The sequence below is a fragment of the Coffea arabica genome, chromosome 10c (assembly GCF_036785885.1).
Source record: "Coffea arabica cultivar ET-39 chromosome 10c, Coffea Arabica ET-39 HiFi, whole genome shotgun sequence".
NCBI classification, from domain to species: domain Eukaryota; kingdom Viridiplantae; phylum Streptophyta; class Magnoliopsida; order Gentianales; family Rubiaceae; genus Coffea; species Coffea arabica.
The window spans coordinates 3,366,154-3,393,655 of NC_092329.1; the positions used below are offsets into that span (position 1 = coordinate 3,366,154).

The window sequence follows — 27,502 nt, forward strand, 5'->3', positions numbered from 1 at the left end:
CAAGTCATTAAGGGTTAAGTCAATGCTCTTCATCACGATGTCTATTCCAGTTTCTGTTCCATATTTTGAAATATGGTCTAGTTAAGATGCTTAACCTGTAATCAAGAGGTCATAGATTCGAGTAAAATAAAAAAAACTAACGTTAGACCGAAGACAACCGTGATAGCTTAATTTTCGATTTTCTGGACAGACTAACAAAACATCAAATTAATGTATAACTCAGATATTTTGAGCCATTAATGTTCTACCTTTCCTTAAACATCATGAGACACAACCAACTTGTTGCTGATGTGAAATATTTTTTTGTTGTTCTCGTGCTAAGGGATATGAGTGTGATTATGGGTGGTGGGGTTGACATGTGGGTTGGAATTTTGGCATGTTCGACTTGTGAAATGTGCTACACGCTACTAGCCTTGCTTCAAATATCCATCGCCGTTCAATTATGTTCTCCGGGATGACAAGTAAATGCTAAAAAGTTAAAAACTACACATTCAATCTCAATCGAGTTATATATATAGTAGACGAACGTGTTATTTAAGAAACAATTTGACATTCTTTTCTTGCCTTATTTATTGTTCTTCTGCATAATGACGTTCTCCATTTTACTTATTCTTTTTCCCTTCCATTACTTGCAGTATCATTTTTTATTTGACGTGGTAAGTGTGCACTAGGTTGTTAGTTTTTTTTTTTTTTGGCTCCATCTTTAATTTCATCGATTTTAACGCTTAGTTGGATGGAATGTTCGTTAGAGTCGGCACTCCTCAAATAGTATTAAGCAAGTAGAACTAAAAAATATATATATTCAAGAAAAAAAAAAAAAGGAAGCTGCATAGGTAAAATCAAACCGCGTTCTTGAAGATGCATGCTTTGCTTGGTAAAGCTTTACGTCGATTGATTTTTTTTTTTTCCTCGATAAAGAAGAGAATTCCATTCATTCCGAAGATAATATTTTCCCCATTCCTCCTAGTTAATCTTTTATGATCTCGTGGTTAACATTTTTCTTTCACAAACAGAACAGCTGCCCGAGAATTAGATGAATGAACAAGCGAATTTACAATTGAAAGCTCGAGACAGAACGGAATATATCAAGCTGTAATTTGGAGACAATGAGCATCATCAACTGCAAAATGAGGCTGTTGTCTGCCTTGAAAGTCAAAAACAAGGAGAATGCGTATCTGGGGATTCTTTTGACTTGAGCAGAAGCTTTTATTTGTTAGAGTCTTTAGACCCAAAACCTGCGGAGTCAAGCAGCCCCATGTGTGGTGTTTCTGTCACAGGAATCCGTAATTATTTTTTACAACAAAGATATCATTTGTATCTCCGGCAGCTGTATAAATGTATCTCATAAAATCACGAATCGAAAGATTTGATGCAACAGCTAAACTCCGGAGAAACCAAATCCTCATTACGATACGTTAGTCTACTGGGTTGTTTCCCAAGTGATTTTGTCTGGGTTTTGTTAGAAACCAAATCCTCTTCCTAAAACAACCATATTGATTGGACCACCCAAGGTGGTGGGATGATACACCAGCTCTGGATACTACATTACCATAGAATATCGTTTGATGGACTAGGAGTCCCAAGAAGATTTCAAGGAAAACGGGAAAAATGTATTTCCAGTCTGAACTCTGAAATGTTTTCCTTAATCCTCTTTCTCTCTCTCTCTCTCTCTCTTTTGTTTTTTTGGCTTCATTAAGGAGACAAAGTTAAAATGTTCACGACAGTATAACATTATTGTCACAAGCGACAACTAAGGTGGTGGTGGTGGTGTGTTACAGCGCAGGCAGCTCTGCAATATATGGACATTGTTCCATATATAGTCCATACTCCATTCCCTCTAGCAAGTCAAATGTAGTACGTTTGTAGAATGCTACCAGGGATATACGTCAAAAATCCTGGCGTTATCAGCTTCTTGATTATTTCCAAGTTTCGTTTTGGTGATGATGATGATGATGCCCAACAAAACGCGGCTGTTATTTTCGAGAAGAAGAAAACTCGACTGCTTCGCATTACTTCCTCTCTTTTGAGTTTGGCATTTTGTCCTCTCTTTCTTTGCTTTTCTAGTTTTCTTGGGACCCCGAAAGAAAAAATTGGAAAAAAAAAAGAGAGAGGAACATATAAGGATATATTGGCCAAATTAATGACGACAACAGACAAAATAGACATCAGGAAGTTGCTGGAATTCCATAAGTTCCAAAGAATATGCTTCTCTCCATGGTCCATCCTTGACTTATTTCACCTTGACAAACTCCCAAAGCCATCATCAATAATAGAATTAATCAAGCTTTGCCCTCTAGAGCTTTTGGGCGGTCACATTTTGCCTTAAGAAAACGAAAAATAACACTTCACATCCCATGAAAACTAGTTAACTTTGGAAATTTTAACTCCACAAATAAAGAGCGAGTGTTATGATAACATAACATTGTTGGCCTTTTTTTGCCCCGAAAACAAATTAAAGCTTGGTTTAACCTCTATTTTCCTCCTCTAAGTTTAAAAATAATGCATATCAACCATTTTTTACAATTTTGATTGAGTATTTAATATTTGACTAATTTAGAAAACGAAAATAACAATATAATTATTTAAGCAGCTTTATCGATTTGATATTTTTTGTATAGTAGTTATTATAGAGAAGATGTACATCTTTTTAGCAATCAAACGAAATGGTAGCTAGTAAGCTATCACTAATCTCATAAAGAAAAGGATACTAATTAATGTTATTGAACTTACCTTTTTTTTTTTTTAGCATTTTAAACCTTGACTAGCCTTCATGGAGGAGAAGGGTAAAGTGTATATTTGTAAGGTTAATGGTGGTAGGCAAAGTGTGATTATCCCTAAATAATACATAAAAATGCAAATTCGGAACTCTATTGGTAATGATTTCTTCATTTCCGACCACTACAATAGGCCTCCGGGTGCTGCTGAAATGGAGGTATTACAACTCTATGTTATGATATTAGTGATGGAATTTGAGGAGGGCCACTCTTATTAAGTAGCATTATTAAATGTTGATCGCCGCAAAGGTTACTTTTGCTTTGAATTATACAGCAGAGAGCTGCTGCAACTTGCGAAGGTACCAGTGGGCTCAACGTAATCCTGGGTTTTGTTCTTCCTTTGATAGCTTATACTTCCAGTGGGGGAAAGCAACAGGCATTTATCTTTCAAAATGCTGGATTAGTTATAATTGCAATTGTGATGGTCAAGGTCCCAATCGACACTATTAGATAATTTGTCACAAGCTTCCGCTCAACTCTGACGAAACTACAGAATAGACCACAGAGCTTTTTAATTTGCGTGAATACATACAAACCTTAATAAGTAGTAAAACTAAGCCATGCCTGGGCTCGAGCCAAGTTATAATAAATGACCTCAAACTCTTACATCACCTATAGTAACGAAACACTGATGAAGAACTCCTTTACAACTATACCATTCTGTGTTGGGAAGAAAAGTAGGCTGGCCGGTTTGTAGGGCCTGATAACGACCAACATAAAAAGAGGAAAGCAATGGCTAGGGCAAAGGTGTCTGTTTGAACGTTGAAAGAGAGCATGAGATCCCCTGGACTAAGGACTAGTTGTTTTGCATTTCTATGTCTATAGTATCATGCCCACATTCCGAGGGCTTTCGTTTCAAATAGCCATGGCCCTTGGTAAGTTGTAATTAAAGAAATGTTTCTTCTCAGCAGGTGAAGTAAAGCTCTTGAATGAAACAGTCAGTCGTTGATCATCTAGGTTGCTTGATCTCCCTCCTTGCAATTAATATATAACTAGAGTTAGTAGTATTGATTAACTAGTTTCTTTTACATGTACACTGCAGGAAATTTAGCCTTCTCGTGACTTGTCAAATTAATTAGAATCGAAGTCACAAATAACTTACTTTTTGTGACATGAAACAGGTGAATGTAGCAATAAGTTGATTTTAAATCACAAGAGGTGCAGTTTTAATTAAGTCACAGGTAACATAAATGACATTCATTTACAAGTCACAATTGATATTATGACTTGTAAATGAGGGTCACGGTTTACATAGTTTAAGATCAATTGTGACTATGTAAATCGTGGCCTTTATTAATTTACAAGTCACAAAATCAATTATATCCTGTAAATGAATACTATCACTTTTATTATTTGTGGCATAAAAATCATATATATTTTTTTGTAACCATCATCAATTTCATGTCATCATAAGATTTTGTGACTTGCAACTACTTGACAAGTGAAAAAAAGCCCAAATTTCTTAATTATAGTGGTATCTCATACATTGATAATATGTTTGTGAGAGTGGTTGTAGTTTTTCTTTAAACACATGAAAATCTAGCTTTATGATTTCATCTCCAAATTGTGGTCCAATTCCGACTTGCTTCTCCAGTTAAAGCAAAGAAAATGACTGAATGTGGCCATCCTAAAACTAAAAGCGGCCACAACTGTGACTAGGGTAACCCACACAAGTTGTGTCAAATCGTGCATGCATGAGGAACAGTACGTACGTACTAAAGTGACTAGCTCACATTAAAGGCAGAAAATTATGAAACTGCTCCTCTTCCCAACCTTTTCAAACTTTTTAGTCAGGATTCATCTGCCGATAATTAACTTTTACCCTCTAACAATGCTACGGGGACAATAATTACCAATGTATGCTTGACAACTGGTGGCAATAATTTGTCCGTGCATGCTTCGTTACCTTGTGTATCTGTATATGAGACTTTGGTGGATCTAGAATCCCGTCATTCAACTGTTCAAGCCAAAAAAAAAAAAAGAATGACATATTTACTACGTACTACTTATTATGACAATATCAAGAGATTCATCACTTGTGCAAAGGCAAATTGTGCATTGTTTCGTCGTACAGATTAGATCTCGATAACGATATACAATTTTTTAGGCTCTCGTTCAGGAGAGATGGGCAGTTGGTCAGGTTAATTGTTCAACGCTGTGTATCAGTAACAGCACTGCTCGAGAAGAATTATCAGGGATAAATACATGATGTAGCTCCAGAAAAGCTTTATATGTATTTGACTAATACCAGTACGAAGTTTCCATTGATTAGCAGAATTTCTTGATTTAACATTATTAATTATTGAAATTTCTTGATACAAAGCATCCGCCAGTGGATGATAAAACTATATATTGATTCTTGGATTAATAGAAGCTTCCATTGATTAGCAGAATCCGAGGACAGTCCCAACCCCTTTAAAAAGCTTGGTGGTAGCTAGTGGCTACTTTACAAAGGCACTAGTTCAACATTTGCCGCGGTGTTTCCGAGCTCACTAGCATTTCAACCACGTGATGCATTAACCAGAAAAGAAGATAAGAGAAAAGTAAAACAAGTCCAGTCCAGAGGCTGACGAAGGATATATCCCACAGCATCGATCAGTTGATACTTTTCTCAATCTACAAGACTCAATTCCGATCATCTGTGCCTAAATTTTACTCCCATTCAAAGCAGGAGGATGCTTTCAACTAAATGGTTTTCACAATCACAACCTTCCCTTAAACAGTAGAACAGACCCCCCCCCCCCCCCCAAACACAAAAACAAAAAAAAAAAGATTATAAATGAAAATAGTGTTAGCTGGTAGTATTCCTGCTTATAAAATTAGCTAGAAGCAGCTTCCGCAAGCTAAATTTTATACAATCAGAATAGTGTTTGTCGTCTTTAGCAATCTTAGGACAAGGATTTAGAAAAAAAAAAAAAAAAAAAGTCTTGGGAGACAACATGTTTCACAAGATAACTTTTTCTACATTTAAAAGACTGCACAGACCAAATTCTTACTGACCCGATTCAATGTATTAGACACAAAGCAGAACGCTCACCTACCGCTTCCACAACCTCTCCATTAATTTTTTTTTCTTGGTACATAAAGGGTCTCCAATCTTGAACATTTTATAAACATTTCGAACATGGCTTGATACCAGTGATTAGTGAAGTCACTGTGATGAGAACATGAAGATTTGGATTCCCTTCAAATTCAAGGAAATTCAATTGATGGTTAATGGTACAATCGGGTTCAAGAATCCTTGAAGATTTGTCATGCTTATTTCTTGTTATTTATTTAAGTAAGTTTCCAGCAATACTTGTTAGTTAGTCTTGAGTTATTAAGGGAAATAAAGGCTAAGGTCATGTTGACCATAGTTAAGCCAATTGAGTCAGTTAGTTTCCTATTCTAATTGAATTAGAGTTTTAGGAAAGTAGTTAATTGCTTCCAAATTTATTTAGGAAGTTGTGTCAAGTCAAATAAGGAAGCTTGTATTGTTTCCAATTTAGATTAGGGTTTTGAGTCTTGTAAGGTTATAAATAGCCAACTTTATTTAACTATTCAGGTAGATGAGATTGAAGATGAATTAATAAAAAGAGAGTTGTCTCCTTTTATGGAGTTCCTTGATGGAACTTGAGTTTCTTCTTGAGCAGTATCAAGTATTTAGCTTGGATACTTGTGGTGTTCAAGGTAAGATGATCACATCATCTTGTTCTTTCAAGCCAATAACCAATCCACTAGGTTTTTAGAGACGGGTTCTCTTTAGGTCTAGTAAGATAGTTATTGTTCCATAACCAATAATCAATTCACTAGGTTTTGAGAGACGGGTTCTCTTTAGGTCTAACAAGGTAGTTATTGTTTCATAACCTGGTCAAGATAGATCCTTCCGCTGCCTGATCGATTCGATTTCTTCTCGAGTGGTGCTTGGAGAGTCGAGTTCGTATCACACTGTCACATTTCTGAGGTGCTTCATTTAATTTTCCACTCTCCTGCCGGTGGGCTAATGATTTAAACTGGAGGAAAAAAAAAAAGTTAGTATAATTCTCATCTCATCAAAGGGATGGAACCTTCTAATAATCGATGTAAAAGTGCGAAGTTTATATTCTTTGTCCCGTGAACATTGAAAAAGTTTCTGAGACCTGATAATAGTTGTTGTAGTAACATTTTTGAATCTTATAGCCCGTCACGAGTTCTTTTGAGTGTTGGATCGAGTTTTCAAGGTGCAGCGTTCCATCTTTCAGTCTGATTGGGCTCTGTTTTCTTTTTCTTGTACGTAATTTGGGCTTTTGATTCTACAAGCTTTTTTTTTTTTTTTTTTTACTGTTGTGATTGTTTTACACGCAAAGCACAACATTTCCGTTTGCCATCCATGAACATGACAGCGTCGTAGGGCCGTCTCTGATGCAACTGGGGCTTTCTTTTACACATTTGAAACTGAGCACTTCTTATTAGAGGCCGAAATGAGAGTTCCAGGAGTATCAAAATCGTCAATCATGCCGATGGGCTGGACAGGCATCAAGAAAGAGGGCACATTAAAGTGTAATTGTATATGGTATCAAATGTGTGGCAACACCATGTCATCAAGATGACAGGAACTTGATTCTGCAGATTTCAATTCAAAAAGCCTATGGATGAACGGAAAGTAAACGAATAGATGGGCTGAACCTACTTTAAGAATCTCAAATTTTTGAAGAATACGCTTCTGCTTCACTTAAAATAGTAGGTCTAATCAAGCGTTCATTACTGAATTAGTAGTACATACAATTGATGTTAATTAATGTGCACATAGGACAATGCGTTCTTTTTTTTTTGTGTTGCATGCATTGATCATTACTTCACCAAGTTTTCTTTGATGTTTTAGATATCCAAATTCTGAGAGTGTTAATTCTTGAGTTCACAAGCCTCCATTATTGTCACTACCAAAACCGATCAGTCTCCTTAATTATTGGGCAAATTACACATAACCCCCTTGTGGATTCACAAATTATCTCACATGACCTTCTTAACGTTTCAAAATATCCACATATTCTCCGTGTGATTTTATGTAATGTGAAAACTTGACGGAAAGTAGCTTCAATAAGGCCGTTTGTTGAAATATCAATATTACTCTTATTTAAGAACTAAATTGAACGGCCGTCTAACCACCTTGCACGAAATTATAAGAGAATTATGTTGATGAATGCAAAAACTATTTAACTAAAGTGGATAGTGATGTACATCATCAGGGGATAAGTTGATATTATGGATTTTCAAGCTCATTTTTGGAGCAAGTCTAGTTCAGTTGCCACAATTATTGGTTTTTTTTAATCAATTTTTCACTACATAGAACAACAGTGAGTTATATGTATATTTAAAACTACAAAGGAATTATGTGATAATATGAAAAACGGCAGGGGTTTATCTGCACTTTACCCTTAATTATTCTCTAATATGATCCAAGGCAGGCAGGCACGAGAGGTGTTTAACCATTTTTCCTGAGAAGGAAGAAAAGATGTTTACCTATTTTTGACATTAGGGCCACTAAAACAATGCTAATAAGACATGCTATAGAACTCCAACCCCTAACTTCTCACTTGCAAAGTGGCAATTCCGCTGCACCTCTTTTGAGCGCTGGGCAGGCAAAAGGCAGACGACTACTCTTTCAAAGACCAACAAAGCGATTAGGTTTCTGCCAACTGTGGACTCTCTTGGAAGAAATTTGGAATTGAATAATCAAATTGCATTTTCCAAAGTCACTAGCGTTTCACGCATGATATGTTTCTAATAATAAAAAGCCAAAAAAAAAAAAGGGGATAAAAGAGTGTAGCATTCATCATATGTGGTGCCACACTGGCAACGTATGATGGAGTCTCCCAACTTCCAAGCAAAAGAACACCAGACAACAGACAGCAAGTCCTGAATTCCCTGTCAGACCATGATATAAAGTAGTCCATGCACATATCTTTCCTTTCGGCGACAATAATGAATTTGGCGTGTGGTTTTAAGAATGAATGAATGGTCTTTACTAATTTTACAGCGTTTGATCAGTTGGTTAGAGTTATTTCTAGCCCATTTGGGTTTGGCTGTGGCTGGCCTTTTTCTAGTATCTCGTGAAATGCCTATCAACTCATTCTAGTGGGGTATTCTTTCATGAACACAGATTAAAGCTATAAACGGCCAGGTGGAGAAAAGGGAAGGTTTTACTTGTATTAATCTTGTGAGGTAGCAGTCAATTTTGCTTGTTTATATGGTTTCTAGTAGGTTGCCATTGGTGACGATATTGAAACTTCTCCGAATTTGACAGTCTAGCCAATACGATCGAATTAGTTTTCACTATGTTTGTAAAATATTTCAAAATTAGAATTGTTTTGCCCCGAGCATATGATTAGTTCATTAAGGCATGGGATTAAGATAATCCATCATCTCTCCTCTTCTTGTAGGTATTTGTTTTCCGGAAATGTACAAAGAAGTTGGAGGCTGAGGACAACTCAACGAGTCCGTCGGCACATTTGAGGGTAAAAGTTCCCATACTTTGACAACAAGGTCTTGGAAGTTTTGGGATTACAATGATTGATTAGTCAAAATTAATAATAAAGTTAGAGTTTTGCGTTCCATCCATACAAGATTTTATCCACAAAGCAATTTGAGGATGTGGTTTACCTTCGTACGCCAAGCTCCCTCCTCTGGAAACCAGGACAAAATAAAACTGGCAATTAAAATCAAGGGTAGGTTAAATTATACTTCCTTGAGAAAAAAGAAATTCTTAAATTATACTTCGACATTTTGCTCGAGTACACCCTTTCAAGTTTTTTTTTTTCTAGTACACAAATAAAAACGGGGTTCTTCAATTACACTACTTTTATTATGCATGAACCACAAACCTTACTCGATAGTAGCATCTCCTAGAAGGATATCGACCGAAGACTGAAGCAAAATATTCATGGTGCCATTCTTACACTTTAACAAAGCTCTCTCTTGGTCCACCTGCAAGTGATACATGGTACTAGTGTTTTTGAATTAATACTGTGGTTTTTGTGCAGCACAAGTTTGTGGTTTTCACGATGGACTTGCATTCCATCAGTTTGCCACTACCGATATCAACTTTATACGTCGTCACTGTCGACTTTGAATTGGCTGGGAGTTATGATCGACTCGTTTTCTGTCCAAGTTTGAACAATTTGATTTGGTTAGTTTAACAAATCAAGCAGCATTGTACCAACAGGAATGATTGTCATCGAGGCATCCACAAGTCTTTAAGTTTTTTTTAATCCATAGCATGCACTAAAAGCTCTTTTCTCTTTCGTTTTAAAACTGCCAATGCATATCTCAATCAAAGTGATTGGAATGTGTCCCTTTAATTTTGTTTTAGGGCGAATAAGGAAAAAAAAAAAAAAAAACCAAAGAAATGGCTTGGGGGAAATTGCCCTTTAATACATGTCAAATCTTTTGATCCACTAAAAAGATTAACCTGTAGTACTATAAAGTCTTTTTTTTTTTTTTTTTTTTGGGTCACTGAAGAGATTACTAAACATAAAGTCTGGAGACACAAAGAATGCTAAACCATTTCAATTTCCACTTGCTAGTCGCTACAAGGCCGTGATTCTCTATATCCTACACTAGGGAGGAATCTAGTAGTACATCTCCATATCCAGCAGTAGATTTCAATCGTCCCATTTTCCCTTCCCTTCCCTTCAAATCTCTCTGCTCTGCTGCCCTTCTCTTTCAATCAACTCATCCATTCCACCCCTTTTCCTCTTTCTGCTTCATCACGAGCAGAGGCAGACAACACAATATGCTAAGATCTCCAGAACTTCCAGATTGTTTTTATTCATGCAATCCTGTGTTAATCACCCCCTCTAGCCGAACACCTCAGCACTCGCTATATCTTTCAAATCTTGATGATCAAAATTTCCTCAGATTTTCGATCAAGTATCTCTATCTATTCAGGAAGTCTGTAAACATTGATTGCCTTAAAGTTGCTCTCTCCAGACTTCTTGTATATTACTATCCATTAGCTGGGAGGTTAAAGAAAAGCCCGGAGAATGATCATAAACTTGAAGTTGAGTGCAATGGAGAAGGTGCAGTGTTTGCTGAAGGTTTTATGGATTTAACTGCTGATGAGTTTGCTGAAATTTTCCAAAAGCCAAACAGGACTTTTAGGAAACTCTTGTACAAGGTCGAAGCTCCAAGTTTCTTGGATATACCTCCTCTAGTAGTTCAGGTCAGCTTCTCAAAATGATCCTTTCAGATTTTCTGTTTTTCATAGTGAACATAATATAGTCATCGTACCTATCAGATAATTGATAATTAATCCGGAATACTACTTGCTAATTCTTCATTTTTTTTGTTTCCTAATATGGCTTTTGGCTCTCGAATTAATACTCCTTTTGATTTTATTTTAGTTTTTGATTTGATGGTATCTGCAGGACAACTAGTGTGTCCAATGTTAGAAGTTCACTAGTATTAGAACGCTAAGGAAGTAAGGAGTCAACCCATATATTAATTAAACTATTTTGTTGGCTTCCAAAATAGTTTTGCCTCTTGATTATCTTCTCACCATTTATTCTTGTATGATTTCAACATCGGATGATGCTAACGGATAGCAAGGTAAAAAGGTACTAGTATTGTATATTCCATGTTTTGTTCGGAGATGATCACCATTCACTGCTTAGGAATTGAAGCTGGTTCAAATATGCAAAATAGGATTTACCAATTATAGAATAAATTTGGGAAAGGATTTGTATACCTCAAGAAGAAAATTTTTTTTTTTTTTTTTAAGGTCCTAAGATAACTCAAATTTCATTTTCAATCAAACATCCCGGGTGGAGATGGTTCCAAGACAAACATGTGGAACTTTGCCTCGGCCAACACTCCCAAACTGAAGCAGCTTAAAGAAAGTTTCCCAGTCTTTTGTTTTAACAAAAACCTTCATATGATCTCCACTGCATGTAGGGTACCCCTGTTGTCTTTTTTGCTGTATGCAATCCCAAGTTCTTCATACACCATCAATTCTCTTTTCTATTTGTATCATCTTTACATTTTACTCTTTGGCCTCCTCCTCCTTTTGGAGGACTAATTTGGCTTCATCATGGTTCATTTTTTGGTTTCTGAGCTCTCCTTGTACCAAGTACCGTACTATAAAATCTGGCATGTAAATGTAATTCATAAATCTGTAAGAAAGGACAAATGTAATTTATAATTCCGCGGGAACACGTTTTTTTAATCAGTTTTTCTACTTCACATGTGTCAAATCGATATAATACATTTTTTTCACAAAACTTTAAAAAATAACAATCGAAACGGGCTCTAATGGTGTTGTTTGTGCGCTTACCCAAAACGTAAAATCGTGTTACACTCAGACATACTGGTTGATTTTTCGTCCAAGCTTTTCTAGTGCCATCCGTAATGGCTGGCTCAGCTATTGATTAGTGATAGCCTTATCTGTTTTCTATCAAAATCAAAGAAAAGAAAAGCAATAAAATTCCTACCCACCTCTAGCTACAACTTAGCACAGTATAACTTAATCAACAACATAAAAATATGTAGAATAAAAGAAAAAACAAATCCAGGCTACCCTGTTGGATAAGGAAAATATTAATTGATGCATAACTGCTCTGAGTCTGAGATAAGTCCTGGCTCCAGCATGTGGGTGTCCCCCCACGAACTCTGCAGCAATCGATATTGGCTTTCTTTCTTCTGTTCCTTTCATTAGCTCGGCTGGTGCGGTGACCCTCAATCTTTTCTTTTTTTCTCAGAATTTATCAAATGACAGGAGTACCCTCGTCATAATTTCAATATAATATACCCTCACTTTTGCCTAATTTTCTTTTTTACTTTTTCACTGATGCCAGGTCACCAACCTCCGTCGCGGAGGAATGGTTCTCTGCACCGCGATCAATCACGGTCTCTGTGATGGCGTTGGCACGTCCCAGTTCCTGCATGCTTGGGCCCACCTGGTCACGAGACCTAACAGTGATCTACCAATCACCCCCTCCCACTTCCGTCACGTGCTGAAACCCCGAAATCCTGCACAAGTTACTTTCCCTCACCCCACATTCACCGAATCAAAACCCGACAACCCCATTTCTCGATTGGACCCCAACATTTACCAATATTTACAATCTCAACCCCTTGTTCCCGCATCCATAACTTTTAACCCCTCCGAAATTCTTAACCTCAGGAGGCAATGCATGCCCTCGCTAAAATGCACCGCCTTTGAGGTCTTAGCATCTCACACGTGGCGATGTTGGGTTAAAGCGCTCGGCTTGCCATCCTCAAATAAAGTGAAGCTTCTGTTTTCGGTGAATATCAGAAAAACATTAAACTACGAAATCCCGCAGGGCTTTTATGGGAATGCATTCGTGCTAGGATGCGCCGAGGCCACGGCCCAAGAATTGGTGGAGGACAACCTGCATGGTGGGGTGAAATTGGTGCAACATGCAAAATCGATTTTAACCGGGGAATATGTGAAGTCTATGATCGATCATTTGGAGGACAAAACGTTGAAGACGGACCTTTCTTGCAGCTTGGTAATTTCCCAGTGGTCAAAATTAGGATTAGAGGACTTGGATTTTGGGGAAGGAAAGGCTTTGCAAATGGGCCCTCTAACTAGTGATATTTACTGCTTGTTTTTACCGGTTATCGGAGATTGTGATGCTATTAGAGTTCTTGTGTCGATGCCGGAAAGCGTGGTGGATAAGTTTGAGCATTACATGACCAAGTTTTCTTCACATGATAGTGAACGAAATGGACCAGATGCAAATGGTCTCGACAATGTTGAGACGAATGGATTCTGAGCTAATTGAAAATTTTAATTCTTTTTTGTTTTTAAAACTTTGTACTTGGAGATTGGAGAGTGACTAGTAAATGTTGCTTGCATTTTTGTGTATGGTATTGAGGAATCAATAAGCTAACTGGTTAAATTAAAATCTCTGTCCGATTATCATGTCTCTTTTATTTTGTGCTTTTTCCGTGACTTTGTAGATCGTAGCCCTTCATTTTCTCCTCCAAATGGGATCTCACCTCTCAAGCGAGCTCTAATTAGCATTTAAGGGGCGAAGGTGTCGAATTTTGAAAATAGTTTTGCACAAATATATAGGGACAAAGAACTTGTCCCAGTGAAATAAATAAATAAATTCATGGGGGGCAAAAGATGCTATGCATCTCAATGGGATTTATACATTTGGGGCATTCCTTAATTTTTTTTGAAAGAAGGGCATACCTTAATATTGTCGCACATATCTTGGAAAAGCCTCAAAATGCAAAATTGTTTTCTTAGTCCAATTTTCTAGGTGACAAAACATACTATATGTCCCGTTGCCAAATGAGTTTTTTTTTGTGTTTGTTTAAAACTTTATTGTAGTTTACTGTAAAAGTCGTAGGAAAAATTTTTGAAGTGTGTAAATTTTTGGATATTTTGAAGTATATAGTTTAATAACTTTGAGAAATTTTTTGATATTACTGTAAATAAAAAATTTATAGCAGACAAATTTGATCAAAAACTTATTTGCCAAACAGGCGGAAGTTTATTTAATAATTTAAGTGAAGTTGACTGGCTCAACAGATTTAGGTATACCCTCCTCTTCACCATGTTTTACCTCACTTTGTCAACAGTTTTTTTTTTTTTTTAATCACTAATTGCCAATTGAAGTGGATCTTAGGCCTACGCCGTAAGTGTTCATATCTAGAGTAAATAATCCATTTTCGACCAATTGAAGAAAACGTTTACTATTTTACCAGAATGTTTTCCAGGAATAATATCTAAAAGATTTTTCCCACTTGCCTTGCAATCTCCTCCATGTGGTTTTCTCTGTTTCTTGAGACCAAATTCATGTCATTGTCTTCTAACAATATGTCTTGTACGAAATCAACTTACTTTTCCCCAAACTATCGAGAATATAAAAGGATAGTGGTCTCAAGAACATGAGGCCACATGTAATTTTCATTAACCTGTCCTCCCACTCTCCTTGAAAAAATCGTTGCTAAGAGCATTGGTAACCTCCAGTTCCACCTCTTCTAACATCTTTGTCTGTCCATCTTTGGCCCATACGCAAAGTGAAGCATCACTCTCGATCCTCTGTTTCTGTGTCCTGGTGTGCTTTCTAAGCTCTAGCTAAGCTACTTGCAAGTCCCTTTTTACATCAGCAGTCAACATTTGTCCTTAATCTAAACAGGCACAGGATTAGGTTTGTGCTTAATGCTTATGATAGGCTGACAGCATGCTATCAAGATAAGTGCATTGCGAATATGGAATGGCATTTCAGACTTGGCTTTTTCTTTCGGCGGTTATAGCCGGCCTATGGAGGCAGTTAATTAAGCATGGACTAATGTTTGGCTTTCTTTTTCTGGTTTGCCAATCTAAAAGTATAAATAAGTCTAATCAAACCGAACACTGCAATGTTCAAACTTTTTTTATTAATTCTGTTCAAGCTTTGCCTGGTTTGATTATTAATTAGATAAGTTCAATCGAGTTTGCTTCGAGTAGTTTGAATTTTTTTACAGATAAAAAATCTTCTAATTTTATGCTAATTGAGCCAAGTTCAAACTGAATATGAAAGTTACCGAACACGAAATATTATTCAAGTTTGAGTTGATTAGTTGAAAAACCAAAACTTGAACGACCTCTTAACAAGCCGAACTCAGTTCGAGTATCGAATAATTTGGTTCGTCTTTCAGTTATAAACCAACCATCCAGCACGTTCATCAATATCTTTTCTCCTTGTGACCTGCTTGAAGTTCAAGGATCGTTAATTGCAAGAAATGGACTATCGCGATATTGAGTAGTTAGTATTACCAATGACAGGGAAAGTGATTACTCATCATCAAAATTCAATGTGTGTATTATAATGTGCTAATAAAGAATATTAAATGCTATCAGTAGAATATCACTTTTGAGCTGAATTATGACCCATCATTATCGTTGATGCATGATGATATTATTGTTATTGAACTTAGTGCTGCTTCATCTTCAAAAGCACATCATGCTCCTTATCTCCCGTGTTATCATTTTAGCCGATGTGGCTTACATAAACTAACTAAAAAATTATCAACAATGCAAGTTGGAGTTCAATATTCTCTCACTTTTTCGTTCCTTGCCAACTTTCGCATCCTACAGGTTCAAGGCAATTGTGGTTTCAAAGGTGGGATACAATACAGCAGAATTCTACAGATATCTATTGTTTTCCTCAGCAGGGTCGCAATTAAAACAGCATAAGATTAGGATGGTTTGTTAAGTTGATATGATCGATGGATGTCATCAAAACATTTTCAAGTTACTCAAAAAGAACTACAGTACGTACGATTTAAATTCATTTGCAAGAAACAGTACTACTGCCATTAGATCACAGAATATCAAAAAGAGGAAACCTGATTCTTGAAAAAAGAAATTCATGCATCTTTTTATAGGAGTCAATCAAACTGCTTTATGCCAGAAAGCGATCACGCTAGGATAAATTACGATAGATGCAATGAACTCGCATAATTCTCTGGCACATAAAAATGGAGGCCGACGAAAAAATTAACGCCATCACGGGGGCCAATAATTAACGCCACTACAGAATTTTGTTATCTTCGTTTAATGGTCGAACAAAGAAGAAACGATGGCTCATTCTTCCCCGCAGTATAGCTTGATTAATAAGGATCACACATCCAGAACATGTAAAAGAAAATAAAATAATGCACCCGTGGGTTTCAAAGTTAAAAGCTTCTGGCTTCCGAGTCTATTCTAATAATTGGTTGAAGCTTGCCCTAAAGCTTTCTTTTTTTTGACTATTCATTCAACCCCCAAATTAAGAAAAAAAATCTATGCATGTACACCAAAGCCAATTAATTCAATGGTTAAACAAATTAAAGTACATGATTGTGAAGCAATACAAAGAGTATTAAAAATGTCGAATTTCTTCCAAGGATCTTCTAAACTTCTACAAGTAGCATTTCAAAAAACCATGGGATTGTTTTAGAATGAGAATGAGAAATGTGTTGTTTAAGGTAATATATTCTTTGCCACAAAAAAAAAAATTGTTTTACATATCTACACAATCTTTATTGTTTTAGTGACCATGTTCCAACATGCCATGCGAGTTATAAGCTTCTGTATTTGTCAACTAAGGCATGGCATGAAAGATACCCCCAAGTTTAAAACTACCTTATTGAATAGTTTAGATGTAAAACTACCTTGTAAAATGCTTCTTATCGAAAAAAAAAATACAACTAAGTAGCTCACTCTTGTGTTCATTATTACTTTTTTAAAAAAAAATTTCTAACATGAAAGGAGTGAAATTTAAGAAATAGGAAAGAAACAGTAAATTAGAACCTGAAACCTCTGCATTCAGGGGCATATTTTTTATTCAATATTACTTTAGTCAAGTTAGCAGTATATTTTCTTAGATTTTTTCATACAATTTTAATAGTTCTGAATTGTAGTTTATTTGTAAATTTTTATTTACTTATATCATCAATATATTTTCAAACATTTTTTTATCTCACATGCATTATATAAAAAAAAAAAGTGATTTATTATCCAAACACACTCAGTAGTATCTTTGTGGACACTCAGTAAGATATTTACTTCAGAGCTTCAAAGATAACAGTTGTAGCCTATCTATATGTAGCATCTACAGGCTTTGATTATCTGGCCTTCGAGCATGTTTACTACTGTATAACCAGTCGCTAATCATCCTCAGGAATGATGCCCCACTTTTGGTTGGGATTTTGTCGTTGACTCGTGAAGGTGGAGAATCAATTTAAGTCAGATTGGAATATATTGTTGCTTGTTTGTCTGTATACCTAAAACATAAGATCGACTTGACGAAATTATGGCCGAACAAACGTCTAGAATGCGTCTTGCCACGTTTGGTGATGCGCTGTGCATTAGAGAGCATTGGGATAAATAAAATCAATATTCTGTTCATTCTCATATTTTAAGAGAGAATATCTTTTTTTTTTTAGCACAAGAGAATATCTATACTATGTATAAAAAAGAACCTCGAATAGGGTGTAAATATATTTTGCCATTTTTTGAATTTTGAATATACCCTTAGAAATTTTTACTCTAACTACATAATCACGTTTTGTCAGCATATAATTTTTCCTAAACATCATGCCTAGCTACCAAATTAATGATAACCTTATTAAAAATAAGAGTAATCTTTTATATATTATATATTGAAAATGTATGCACTGTTCAACCTAAATGCATATTACATACATAACACTTAGATTTCAAATTCAAATTAACATTATTTGTCATGCATCTAAGCCTAATAGTATATACACTGTTAGTTTATATAAAATTAATTATAACAAATTGTATTAAACCAAAGATTTTTACGATGAATTCATGTAAACAATTAAACTTATATAAAATTATTTTTTTAATTGCACATTAACTGGATATGCCCTTAACACTAATGATGATTAAACTCAAAAAATAAAAAAGATTTTACACTCTCGGAAAAGTAATAAAAGACAAACCGCACCTTCATCGACCAAAAGTCAATTAGTTATTTATTTATTTGGTGAGGACTGTCACGCGGTATTCAAACCAACCAATTTACTTTCGCCTTTCCAACTAAGAGATCACATAATTACGACCATCATGAAGTCATTTGCAGCAAAGATTTGAATTAAAAGTTTTACTCGAATATTCAGTAGGATACTCATTACTCCATGAGACACTAATGGCGTCTTCACTTATTTGACCAGTGGATCTAAACGCATTTCGGTTTACTCGAAAATAAAATGAATAAAAGTTGTTACTTTCAAGCAATGTTTTGAAAATCGGACCAAATCGATTGGTTCAACCGGTTGAATCACAAATCGATCATGCTTCCGGTGCGATTCAATTACAAAAATTAAAGGATTAATTGAACTTGTCACAACCGATCAAAAACCGGTTGAACCGGTAAAAATCGATAAAAATCTGACAGATTTTTATTAAGTATTTATTTTCTAAAATAAATGTTTTAGTTTTATTCAAAATTCTTAATACTAAAATGAATAAAAAAATTATTAAATATTTGAATCGATTTGAACCGATTGAACCGTGAACTGAAAGATTTTTCAGTTTACTCTCCGGTTTGAGTTTAAAAACATTGCTTTCAAGGAACGGTCTCTCTCTCTCTATGCTGTAGTGAGCATTATGATCTTCATTTTGCCGTCTGTCGGACCGACAAAGGATGCTCGGTCTCGTTAGGTCTATTATGGATTTGGTGATATAAAGCCCAAATAAAGTGTAGCTTTGAAGGTTTATGTCAACATTTAACAGTGCGAATTTAGTTGTGGCGCTATGCCTGTAAGGCCGCGGGGACTATCTCATTTGGATTGGGGAATTGGACGAAGAATTTGATATTCGCACAAATCACTCTGATTATTTGGATTATTTAAGAAATGTTTGAATTTATAATTCACCAATTATCAAAATACATTTTAAATACTGGAATAATAGGTGATTTATAATTCAAATACCTACTAAATAATTGTAACAACTACTCACACTTGTGAGTATTTCAAATCTTTCATCAAATCCCTCAATCCAAATGCAGTCTAAAAGAAATTTAAAACCGGATATTACTAAAGCAACTAAAGAGAGGGTTCCATTGAAGCCTTCATTATTTCAATTTTGCATGGAACTACAAAATTTCTCTTTCATTTCTTCAATCAGATTGAGATTGAAGGCACATCGCAACTTAGTGGGATATTGATTAATTTTCTCTTGAAGTTTATTCCTAGATTTAAGGAATATTTGAAACTCTTATAAGAAGGGGCCAAAGAAGAATCCTTAAGAGTTCTTCTCACTTCCAGGTTCAAGATTTGAATCATAAGCCTAAGGCCCTGTTTGGACAGTTATTTTCACTGGAAAATTACGTCGTTTTTCGTGATCACATTTTCCTATTACCTTTTTTCCTTACATACATCAAATCGCTACAGTAATTTTTCTACAAAAAAATCCTAGAAAATGCAATCCAAACAAGACCTTATAGTTGGGGGTAGGAAGGGTCTAGAAAGCTGAAAGGGGGTGGGAGGTTTAAACCAAAAAAAAAAAACTTATAAGAGGAAAGTGCATGGAGGATGACTTGAAAATTGAACCAGGTGCATCCAGATAGCGTCCCACTAGATGTGCTGAATTTAGGAGACTTCAATCTATAATGGGACGGTGGGGGAGACAACGGCCCAAGTCTTTGAGCAAGCATTCAGCCAGGGCACGGTGGAGGGCGTAAAGTGGCAGGCGAAGGAATCTTGCGTGGAAACTCGACAATAGCCCAAAGTATGATTGATAGCGACTGACCAGAGCAGTGGGGGCCAACCCATCCAACTCTGCGGCCTGTAATAATGGGACGTCCGCAAGTCACTTCCTAATTCAATTTTCGGAATGTACGCATCCCCAGGATCCAAAAGTGTGACCAAGATTTTTTTAAGTTCAGACCAATATTTCTCATTTTTTTTCAGCAAAAAACAAAAATAGCATTTACTTCGCTTTAGTCCAAAAAAAAAAAAAAAAAAAAAAAAGAATTGACAATTGCCAATGAATATTTGCCATAAATAAGCAAATGCCTTAATCGTATGCTCACGCTGACAAAGAGTCAGCTGTGTATAAATTAGATGTGACAGAAGCAAAACCACAACCCTCCCCCCGCAAAAAAAAAAAAAAAAAATAAAAAATCCCAGATTAGATTGGATTGATTACATACATTAGAAGTAGCAATTGCCGCCGCCTTGCTGAGAAGCTTCAGTTAAAGACCAAATAAATACCAAACCTAAGCCGAGTAGCAGACAATAGGCGTTGAGTCAACGACTCAAACAGCCCATATTAATATGAGTACTATTTTAAGGCAGAAAATTCCAACTGAATTTTAAGAAACTTCCCATAAAATTCGCATCCAACGGTAAGAAAAAATTGAAGTAACCTCAACTACTACTACTGGCTTTTCTTCTAGGGCTTCCACCGCTTCAGACTTCAATTCTCCCCATTTACTGCCTTGTTGCCGGCCGCTTCTTCGTTTTTTATTTTTATTTTTATTTTTATCTCGCCAATATTCCTCCAACCATCGGTTCTCCGTTCACTTTCAGGTTCCTTCTTTACCGTACTGTCGCATCATGATTTGCTCTTTTTTGTTATACTACGTTAGTTCTTTTGAAATATGTTATCAACTAATTAATTCTTATCTCTGTTGTATTGGGGCTTGGATATTAGATATGTTTTTTGCTTCTTTATTTATTTTTTCCGAACAAGAACTTGATGCAGTTTAGCATATTCTTGGTAGATTCATCATATGACTTGCTGAGAAGCTCTGTTTAAACTTAATTCGGATAGGCTACACTTCCGATTTGGATTCTGATAAAAAAAAGCCAAACGGAGCTTAAGTTTTACTGTCTGGTTTAAGCCTCTTATTTTCAGCTCTTGTTCATTCTTCATTGGATAATTCTTGGAAATTGGTTTATTTGTCCGTGTTTCTTTTGGATTTTTTTTTTTGGGGGGGGGGGGGGTCTTGGTTAGGAAGATAGATGGTGGATTAACCTGCCGGAGAGTCATCAAATAGACTGCATCATCTTTTCTTTTATTGCAAAATGCATTCAAATATGGGATGTTAATTCGGATGACACTTCAAGATATCATCTTTTTTGGACATTGTTGGAACCTTGTCAGAACACATGACTTTAGAAGGACACTTCTGTTGAATTACCAAAAAGAATCACCATCTGCTTCATTAATGAGTTTGCATGCTGCTAACTCTTCGAGAATGATTGCAAGTTCTGTGAGAATTTTGTGTTTGCTTGGAAATATTTCCTTGGTTATGGTTAATGCTATGTAAATTGACTATATATTAGGTTATTGTTGAATATCTGTAAGCCACTAATTTTAGTCACTATTCTGTTTCGTTTTTCCTTTTATTTTCATAAGTAATTAATGTCCCTTAGCAACGTGTATTTATGAGTCTGCCAGTGTGTTAGTAGCATAGAATAAAGTCTTTGTCTTGCCATTCTAATGCTTCTGTCATTGGCGCATTATTGAAAAGATATTATCTTTTTTCTTTATCAGCTACTGAGAAGGGAGGGAGACCATGGCAGGGAAACTGCCAGGGGATCCTTCTTATCATGAAAGGGCAAGAAATTCAGCTATAAATCCCGTGCAAGAGGAGCCTCTGTGTTTCACCGGCAAATGGTACTTCACTAGAGAAGAAATAGAAGACAATTCTCCATCGAGGAGGGATGGGATCTCCCACAAAGAGGAGTCGCATTCACGGAAGTTGTACTGTTCCTATCTACAAGAGCTTGGCATGGAGCTCAAAGTGTAAGCTCCAAATCTAGTCAAGAAGTGTATCACGTGGTAATAAGAAGTGTACCTGATATGAAAGTAAATGAAAGCCTTACTTTGCCAAAAAAACACACACACACACACACATGAACAAAGTGGCACACACAGAGAAATAAAAAACAACAATTTCCCCCATTTTGGAAACCTTATGTGCAAGTAACCTCATACATCATTGTCTAGCTCTTGGTCCTTTGAGATTGAGCTCATGTTTTCTCAATCGACCGCAACTGATGTGGGACATCAGCCCAAGAATTCCAGGCCTAACCAAATGCTAAAGTTGAATGATCATACATTGAACTAAGAGCTTGTGTTTACGACTTAGTATAGTGAGTCCTGTATTACTCTACTTCTGTTAAAGTGAAGGAAGATTCTTTCCCCCTTTGGCTTCTCCTGCTTATGAGCAGGTTACTCAGAGTTTTCTTGAGGCTCAAATGTAGCTCTAGCCCATCATGGGACACTTTCCTTAACCCTTTCTAGAACCAAATTCAGAATTTTGCCATTTTCGCCACCATACCTACATTCTTTGACCATGGTAGTATCCGGCATTTTCTTTGTAACCATTACAGTCAACTGCTATTTTATCTATAACTAACTCAATCCTTGCTCTATTGGACAAGCTTGTCCAGGGCTTGGTTTTTTATTGCTTTTTTTGCTTCAGGTTAAAGATGTACTTGTTCTGTTTTATAGGCCCCAGGTGACCATTGCAACTGCAATGCTGTTTTGTCATCGGTTTTATATGCGTCAGTCTCATGCAAAGAATTATTGGCAGGTAAAAGTTATAGTTTATTGGTCTCATTGATTATTCTTCGTTCTTTATAGCAGAGAGGACTTATGTAATGTTCATCATCATATTTCTTTCCATAGGATCCTATCAGCATGTACAAACATTCATAGGTTGACAAAAATGTGCAAGCACAATGATGCATGTATTAAACAATTTATGACTTAAATAGAACACAAGTACATAGTTATGTCCTCATTTAGTACCTTATCTATCTGTATGATATATGGGGATGGTATACAAGGATTCAATATTAAACTTGTCCATATAAAAGGCGAAGAAGTAAGATGTAAGGTTCTTGTTTTGTGGTTGAAATTTTCCAACACATATTCATAGCATGCCAGTAACTCATGCAATACATCAAACCCAAAGTACTTTTTGAGGGTTGCCGTAAGGTAAATTAAATTGGATTGGGTGATAGAAGATATGAAAGGAAGCTGGCTACTCTGGAGATTTGGTTGTGCATTTGGAATAGGATGGCACTTTGTAAGCAAAGGCACGCAAGATTATGTATTAGTTTGACATGTTCTCAAAGAATGAACCATGCTACTTAATAACTTTGACTAAAATGGAATCCAAGATGAGAAAGTTGATTATTAACATTGTGAATTTCCCTGAACTAAAAATAGAATATTAATTTCATTGCAGCAAAATTTTTAGTACATGGATCCTCTATTATGTTTGTAGATGAGATAGGATTAACACTACCATCGAGAGTTCTGGGGCTTAAGTTATTTTAGCCATGTCTTTCGAAAATGATATTCATGATTTATGTCAGAGAGCTAGCTCATAGAAGTATTTAAACTCAAAATTTATGGAAAAAGCTGCTGGGTCCTAAAGAGATTTTATATTGTATCATCAGAGAATTGATATTATTGCTGCAAAATGGTCTCCAAAATAATGAATCTTGCTAGTCAGTAGTGTTCAATCTGTCTGAGTTGAAGATTGCTTCTTGAAACATCCAAATCTGCCATGCATGGAAAAAGGAGAAAGCTACCACAGGCACAAACCTCTTTTGTACTTAAATGGTGACATTCTTTGGTAATATGCGGCAACTTTAAGTGCTGTGTTTTGGTTTTTGCAGACTATTGCTACTGCCAGCATGTTCCTTGCCAGCAAAGCTGAAGAGACGCCTCGCTGGCTGAGTGATCTTGTTGTTGTGGCTTATAAGTTAGCAAATAAATGGGATCCTCTTGCTCCACAAAGAATTAGACAGAGGGTATGGCAGCATTGTCTTTCGTTTTCAGTGCTTGTGTTTCTTTCATATCTGATTTCTGGGGAGTCCTTATCCTGATCTTTGTTTCTGTAGGATATTTATGATAAGCAGAAAGAAACAGTTGTACTTGGAGAAAGGCTTCTGCTGGCTACAGTAGCTTTTGATCTCAATGTTGAACACCCATACAAGCCACTTGTTGCAGCTGTAAAGAAGTTGGATATCCCACATAAGGAATTGGTAAAAGTGGCATGGAATTTTGTGAATGATTGGTATGCTGTAGACATTGTGTCTAATGTGTTTCACAAATGTATTAGTTCTATTTTTCATAAGACCTTGACTGTTTGTTGTTTATGGGACCTGCAGGCTTCGTACAACATTGTGTTTGCAGTACAAGCCACACTATATTGCGGCTGGTTCTTTATTTCTTGCTGCAAAACTTCAAAAGGTGAAGCTGCCCACAACAAAAGGAAATGTGTGGTGGCTGCAATTTGATGTTTCACCAAAACAATTAGAAGGTATGTTATGCATGTGTTGTGTACACCTATGTGTGTATTTTCCTTTCTGTCTTTTTGACTTTCCCATCTGTGTTCATGGATACTCCATCAGTATTTTGTTGATTCACAAATTTAAAGAATTGGTTATATATTTGTTAAGAAACGGAGCTTCCAGTCTGTTATGGAGAAGCTGTGAGTTTAAAGATGTAGTCCACATTTGAATTTTTATGAACTGCTGGTCCAATTTTTGCTCAAGCTTCCAATTTTTATCAAGTTTCTTGAAACAAGATTCCAAATCATATAAAGAAAGAAAAAGCTGGACTTAATAATGTGACTGCCCTGGGCTGATGTCTTTGTTCCCATAAATTTTCAGTTGTCATTCAGCAGATGCTTAGATTGCTGGATCAGAACCAGAAACAGGTATTGCCATCAGCAGTAAGTAACAAAACCGTATCCAAATCTACAAGTGGAAAGGCAACACTTAGTAGCCCAGAATCATGTATATCAAATGGTTCTATTGCTGCTCAAGATCCCAACAATCGATCGTTGTTGGACACTGATGGAGCTTCAACAGATGCTCATTCAACACGCTATCAAGCACAGCCATGCAATGCTGTCCATAATAATGCCAAGGAAACAGAAGGTTGCCAGATAAGTGATTGTGGTAGCACAAACAGCATTGTTGAGGATGGTGGTGATGAGCTGAAAATGGGACAAATTGAACAGAACTCGGGTTCCAAGGGTGCTGCGTATGATGCTAGCTACAACAAAATGGATGTACATCGAATTAGAGAGAGATTAAAGAAGAGGAGATTGGACAGGGGAACAGAAAAGAAGTCAGACATAGAGACTGATTTAGAAATAGGCAATGAGGCTTGGATAGAGAAAGAGCTTGAAAGTGGAGTAGAGAAGTTATCTGCCTCTCCGGAGAAGCGAAAAAGGGGCTGGTGCAAAAGACGCTTTCCACTTGTTGAGCAGGAAACATAACCAGGATAGAAGGTTTCAAAATGAATTTGTGAACTCTACTGTCTGAAGTGTTAAGAAACCTTCAGTTGGAAGGTTTGATTTCATCTACTTCGATTCGTAAGTACTTTAACTCAGTTATGCATTTCTGCTTTATAATGACGTCCAAGCCAAGGTTCTAATTCTGATTATCCATAATCTTGCTATTCATATAAAGCCATGTATGTAGTCCAAATGTTGATGTATATATGCAAAAAAAAAAAAAAAAACTTTTATGCTGTTGTAGTGGTTTCTGTAAGGTAGTTTTTTCTGTGCAATGTAATATTATTTTTTCTCAATCAAAGCTGGGTTTTGCAGTTTTGGTTTTTGTTTTTGGGGGGGGGGGGGGGGGGGGGGGGGGGGTGGTGGGTGTGTGTGGTGGTGTTATGGAAAGTTAATATGCAGCGGGAAAGTTAATTGATACTTGCTCTTCCCGGAAAAATATGCTCACTAAGGGTCCGTTTGTTTCGGGTGAAAATGTTTTCCAGGAAAATATTTTCCTAATTTCCCGTGTTTGGTTGCACAAAAGTTATTGAAAACATTTTCCTATGTAAAATATTTTCACTCATCTTATGGAAAACAACTTCCCTTCCAAACTTACTGAAGTTGTTTTCCGAAATGCATGCATCCCGCCTGTAGTATGTTCCAAACTTACTAAAAACATCTTGTAATATGTTCTTTTTTTTTTAGTGTAAACAGGAGGACTCGAATCCAAGACCTCTTCCTTACACTCCCTCCCCCGTACCACCCAACCCAACCCTCCCCCTAGTATATTCAAAAAAAAAAAAAAAAAAAAAAACCTCATCCTGCTCATCCTATGCTAGTAATTAATTATGTATAATAGGAACATTTTTTTCTAGAGAAACTTTCAGCAGTAAGAGTGCAAGATATATGTCACAATAAGCATTGCATGTGATTGATATTTGACACTAAATGGCCAGCAATTTGTTCATTGCTTAAGGAGATATTTTTTATTCATATATACATTTCTCCAAGATTTTTTAAAATTAAACAATGAGATAAATTTTCTTATTTTGCATGGGAAGAAGTATGTAGTTATAATGTGTAGAAAGTAAAGATAGAGATAAAAGTGAAAATATTTCAAAAGTTAAACAAACACCAGAAAAATGAAGTAAGAAAATATTTTTAATAAGCTAACCAAACACCTGAAAATGATGAAAAGGAAATGATTTTCATGGAAAATTACTTCCACGGAAAATATTTTCCCAAGGAAAACATTTTACTTCCAACCAAACAGACCCTAAGAGAATATTGTGGCAAGCCTATAATACAGTTTCTCCTTCTTAGCTCAAATTTTGCTGTTTTTAGGTGGGTGAAACTTAGTAGAAAATTGCATTTTACACTTCATTTGTGAATGCATCCATTCCTTGTCAGCATAAGTAATAATTTGAGAACGAATTCAAACGTGTAACAGATGAAGAGCTTAAGCTTAAATCTATATCTGCTTAATCGCGTTTGAGAGAGTCCACGCTGATGCAACTGTAAAAGAATGTTAGGAATCCATTGAAAAGGTAACAAATTGCAAAGCAATAGCTGGGCAGAGTGCCTAATAGGTTAATATCAAGGCTTTCGGGAGGAGTGCATCATTTGTCTTTCCTTAAAAAGGAAGAATCACTTTTATCAATTCAATGCTAATTTTTCTCGTTCCCTCCTATTATTTTTCCCTCCACCTATTTATGGATGAGCAGAAAAGCTTGTGCAACCTCCTTAAAAACACAAACTCCCAACTTTTTTGCTCTATTCCTCCGGTAAATAAATGTCATTGCATGCATTTACTGTCATATCTACTCGGTCTGTGATTGACATACATGTTGATGTGTCTGCCAAAACTTAACATTAGGGATGGCAGCGGTCACATACCCTCAAAAATTTCTCTTATCAAATATGAATCTGCATATCTAAATCTTTTATCATATTTATCAAGTAACTTTACGAGTTTTTAAC

At 36.1% G+C, this 27,502-nt stretch overlaps 2 protein-coding genes across 3 annotated transcripts; both read left to right on the forward strand.

Moving 5' to 3' along the window:
- The first annotated feature begins 10,272 nt into the window (after window positions 1-10,272).
- Window positions 10,273-13,660, forward strand: LOC113713692 (alcohol acyltransferase 9-like). Its single transcript, XM_027237478.2, has 2 exons — window positions 10,273-10,953; window positions 12,584-13,660. The coding sequence occupies exons 1-2, from the start codon at window positions 10,525-10,527 to the stop codon at window positions 13,526-13,528; spliced, it is 1,374 nt and encodes a 457-aa protein (XP_027093279.1). The 5' UTR covers window positions 10,273-10,524; the 3' UTR covers window positions 13,529-13,660.
- Window positions 13,661-20,487: 6,827 nt separating this feature from the next.
- On the forward strand, window positions 20,488-25,854 carry LOC113714959 (cyclin-T1-3-like). Of its 2 annotated transcripts, XM_072069123.1 has the most exons (7): window positions 20,488-20,798; window positions 21,769-22,020; window positions 22,732-22,813; window positions 23,910-24,044; window positions 24,135-24,310; window positions 24,405-24,556; window positions 24,909-25,854. In XM_072069123.1, the coding sequence occupies exons 2-7, from the start codon at window positions 21,791-21,793 to the stop codon at window positions 25,520-25,522; spliced, it is 1,389 nt and encodes a 462-aa protein (XP_071925224.1). In that variant the 5' UTR covers window positions 20,488-20,798; window positions 21,769-21,790; the 3' UTR covers window positions 25,523-25,854. The 2 variants fall into 2 exon arrangements, with proteins under 2 accessions (XP_071925224.1, XP_071925225.1); XM_072069124.1 differs by lacking the exon at window positions 20,488-20,798 and having other exon boundaries at window positions 21,791-22,020; window positions 22,671-22,813.
- The last annotated feature ends 1,648 nt before the right edge of the window (window positions 25,855-27,502 follow it).

Excerpts from the sequence above, each read along its gene's own strand:
- LOC113713692 (XM_027237478.2), top strand. The coding sequence starts at position 10,525 with ATGCTAAGATCTCCAGAACTTCCAGATTGTTTTTATTCATGCAATCCT. Across the intron at positions 10,954-12,583 it reads TACCTCCTCTAGTAGTTCAG|GTCACCAACCTCCGTCGCGG; the intron begins GTCAGCTTCTCA and ends CACTGATGCCAG.
- LOC113714959 (XM_072069123.1), top strand. The coding sequence starts at position 21,791 with ATGGCAGGGAAACTGCCAGGGGATCCTTCTTATCATGAAAGGGCAAGA. Across the intron at positions 22,021-22,731 it reads CTTGGCATGGAGCTCAAAGT|GCCCCAGGTGACCATTGCAA; the intron begins GTAAGCTCCAAA and ends TCTGTTTTATAG. Across the intron at positions 24,311-24,404 it reads TGGAATTTTGTGAATGATTG|GCTTCGTACAACATTGTGTT; the intron begins GTATGCTGTAGA and ends TGGGACCTGCAG.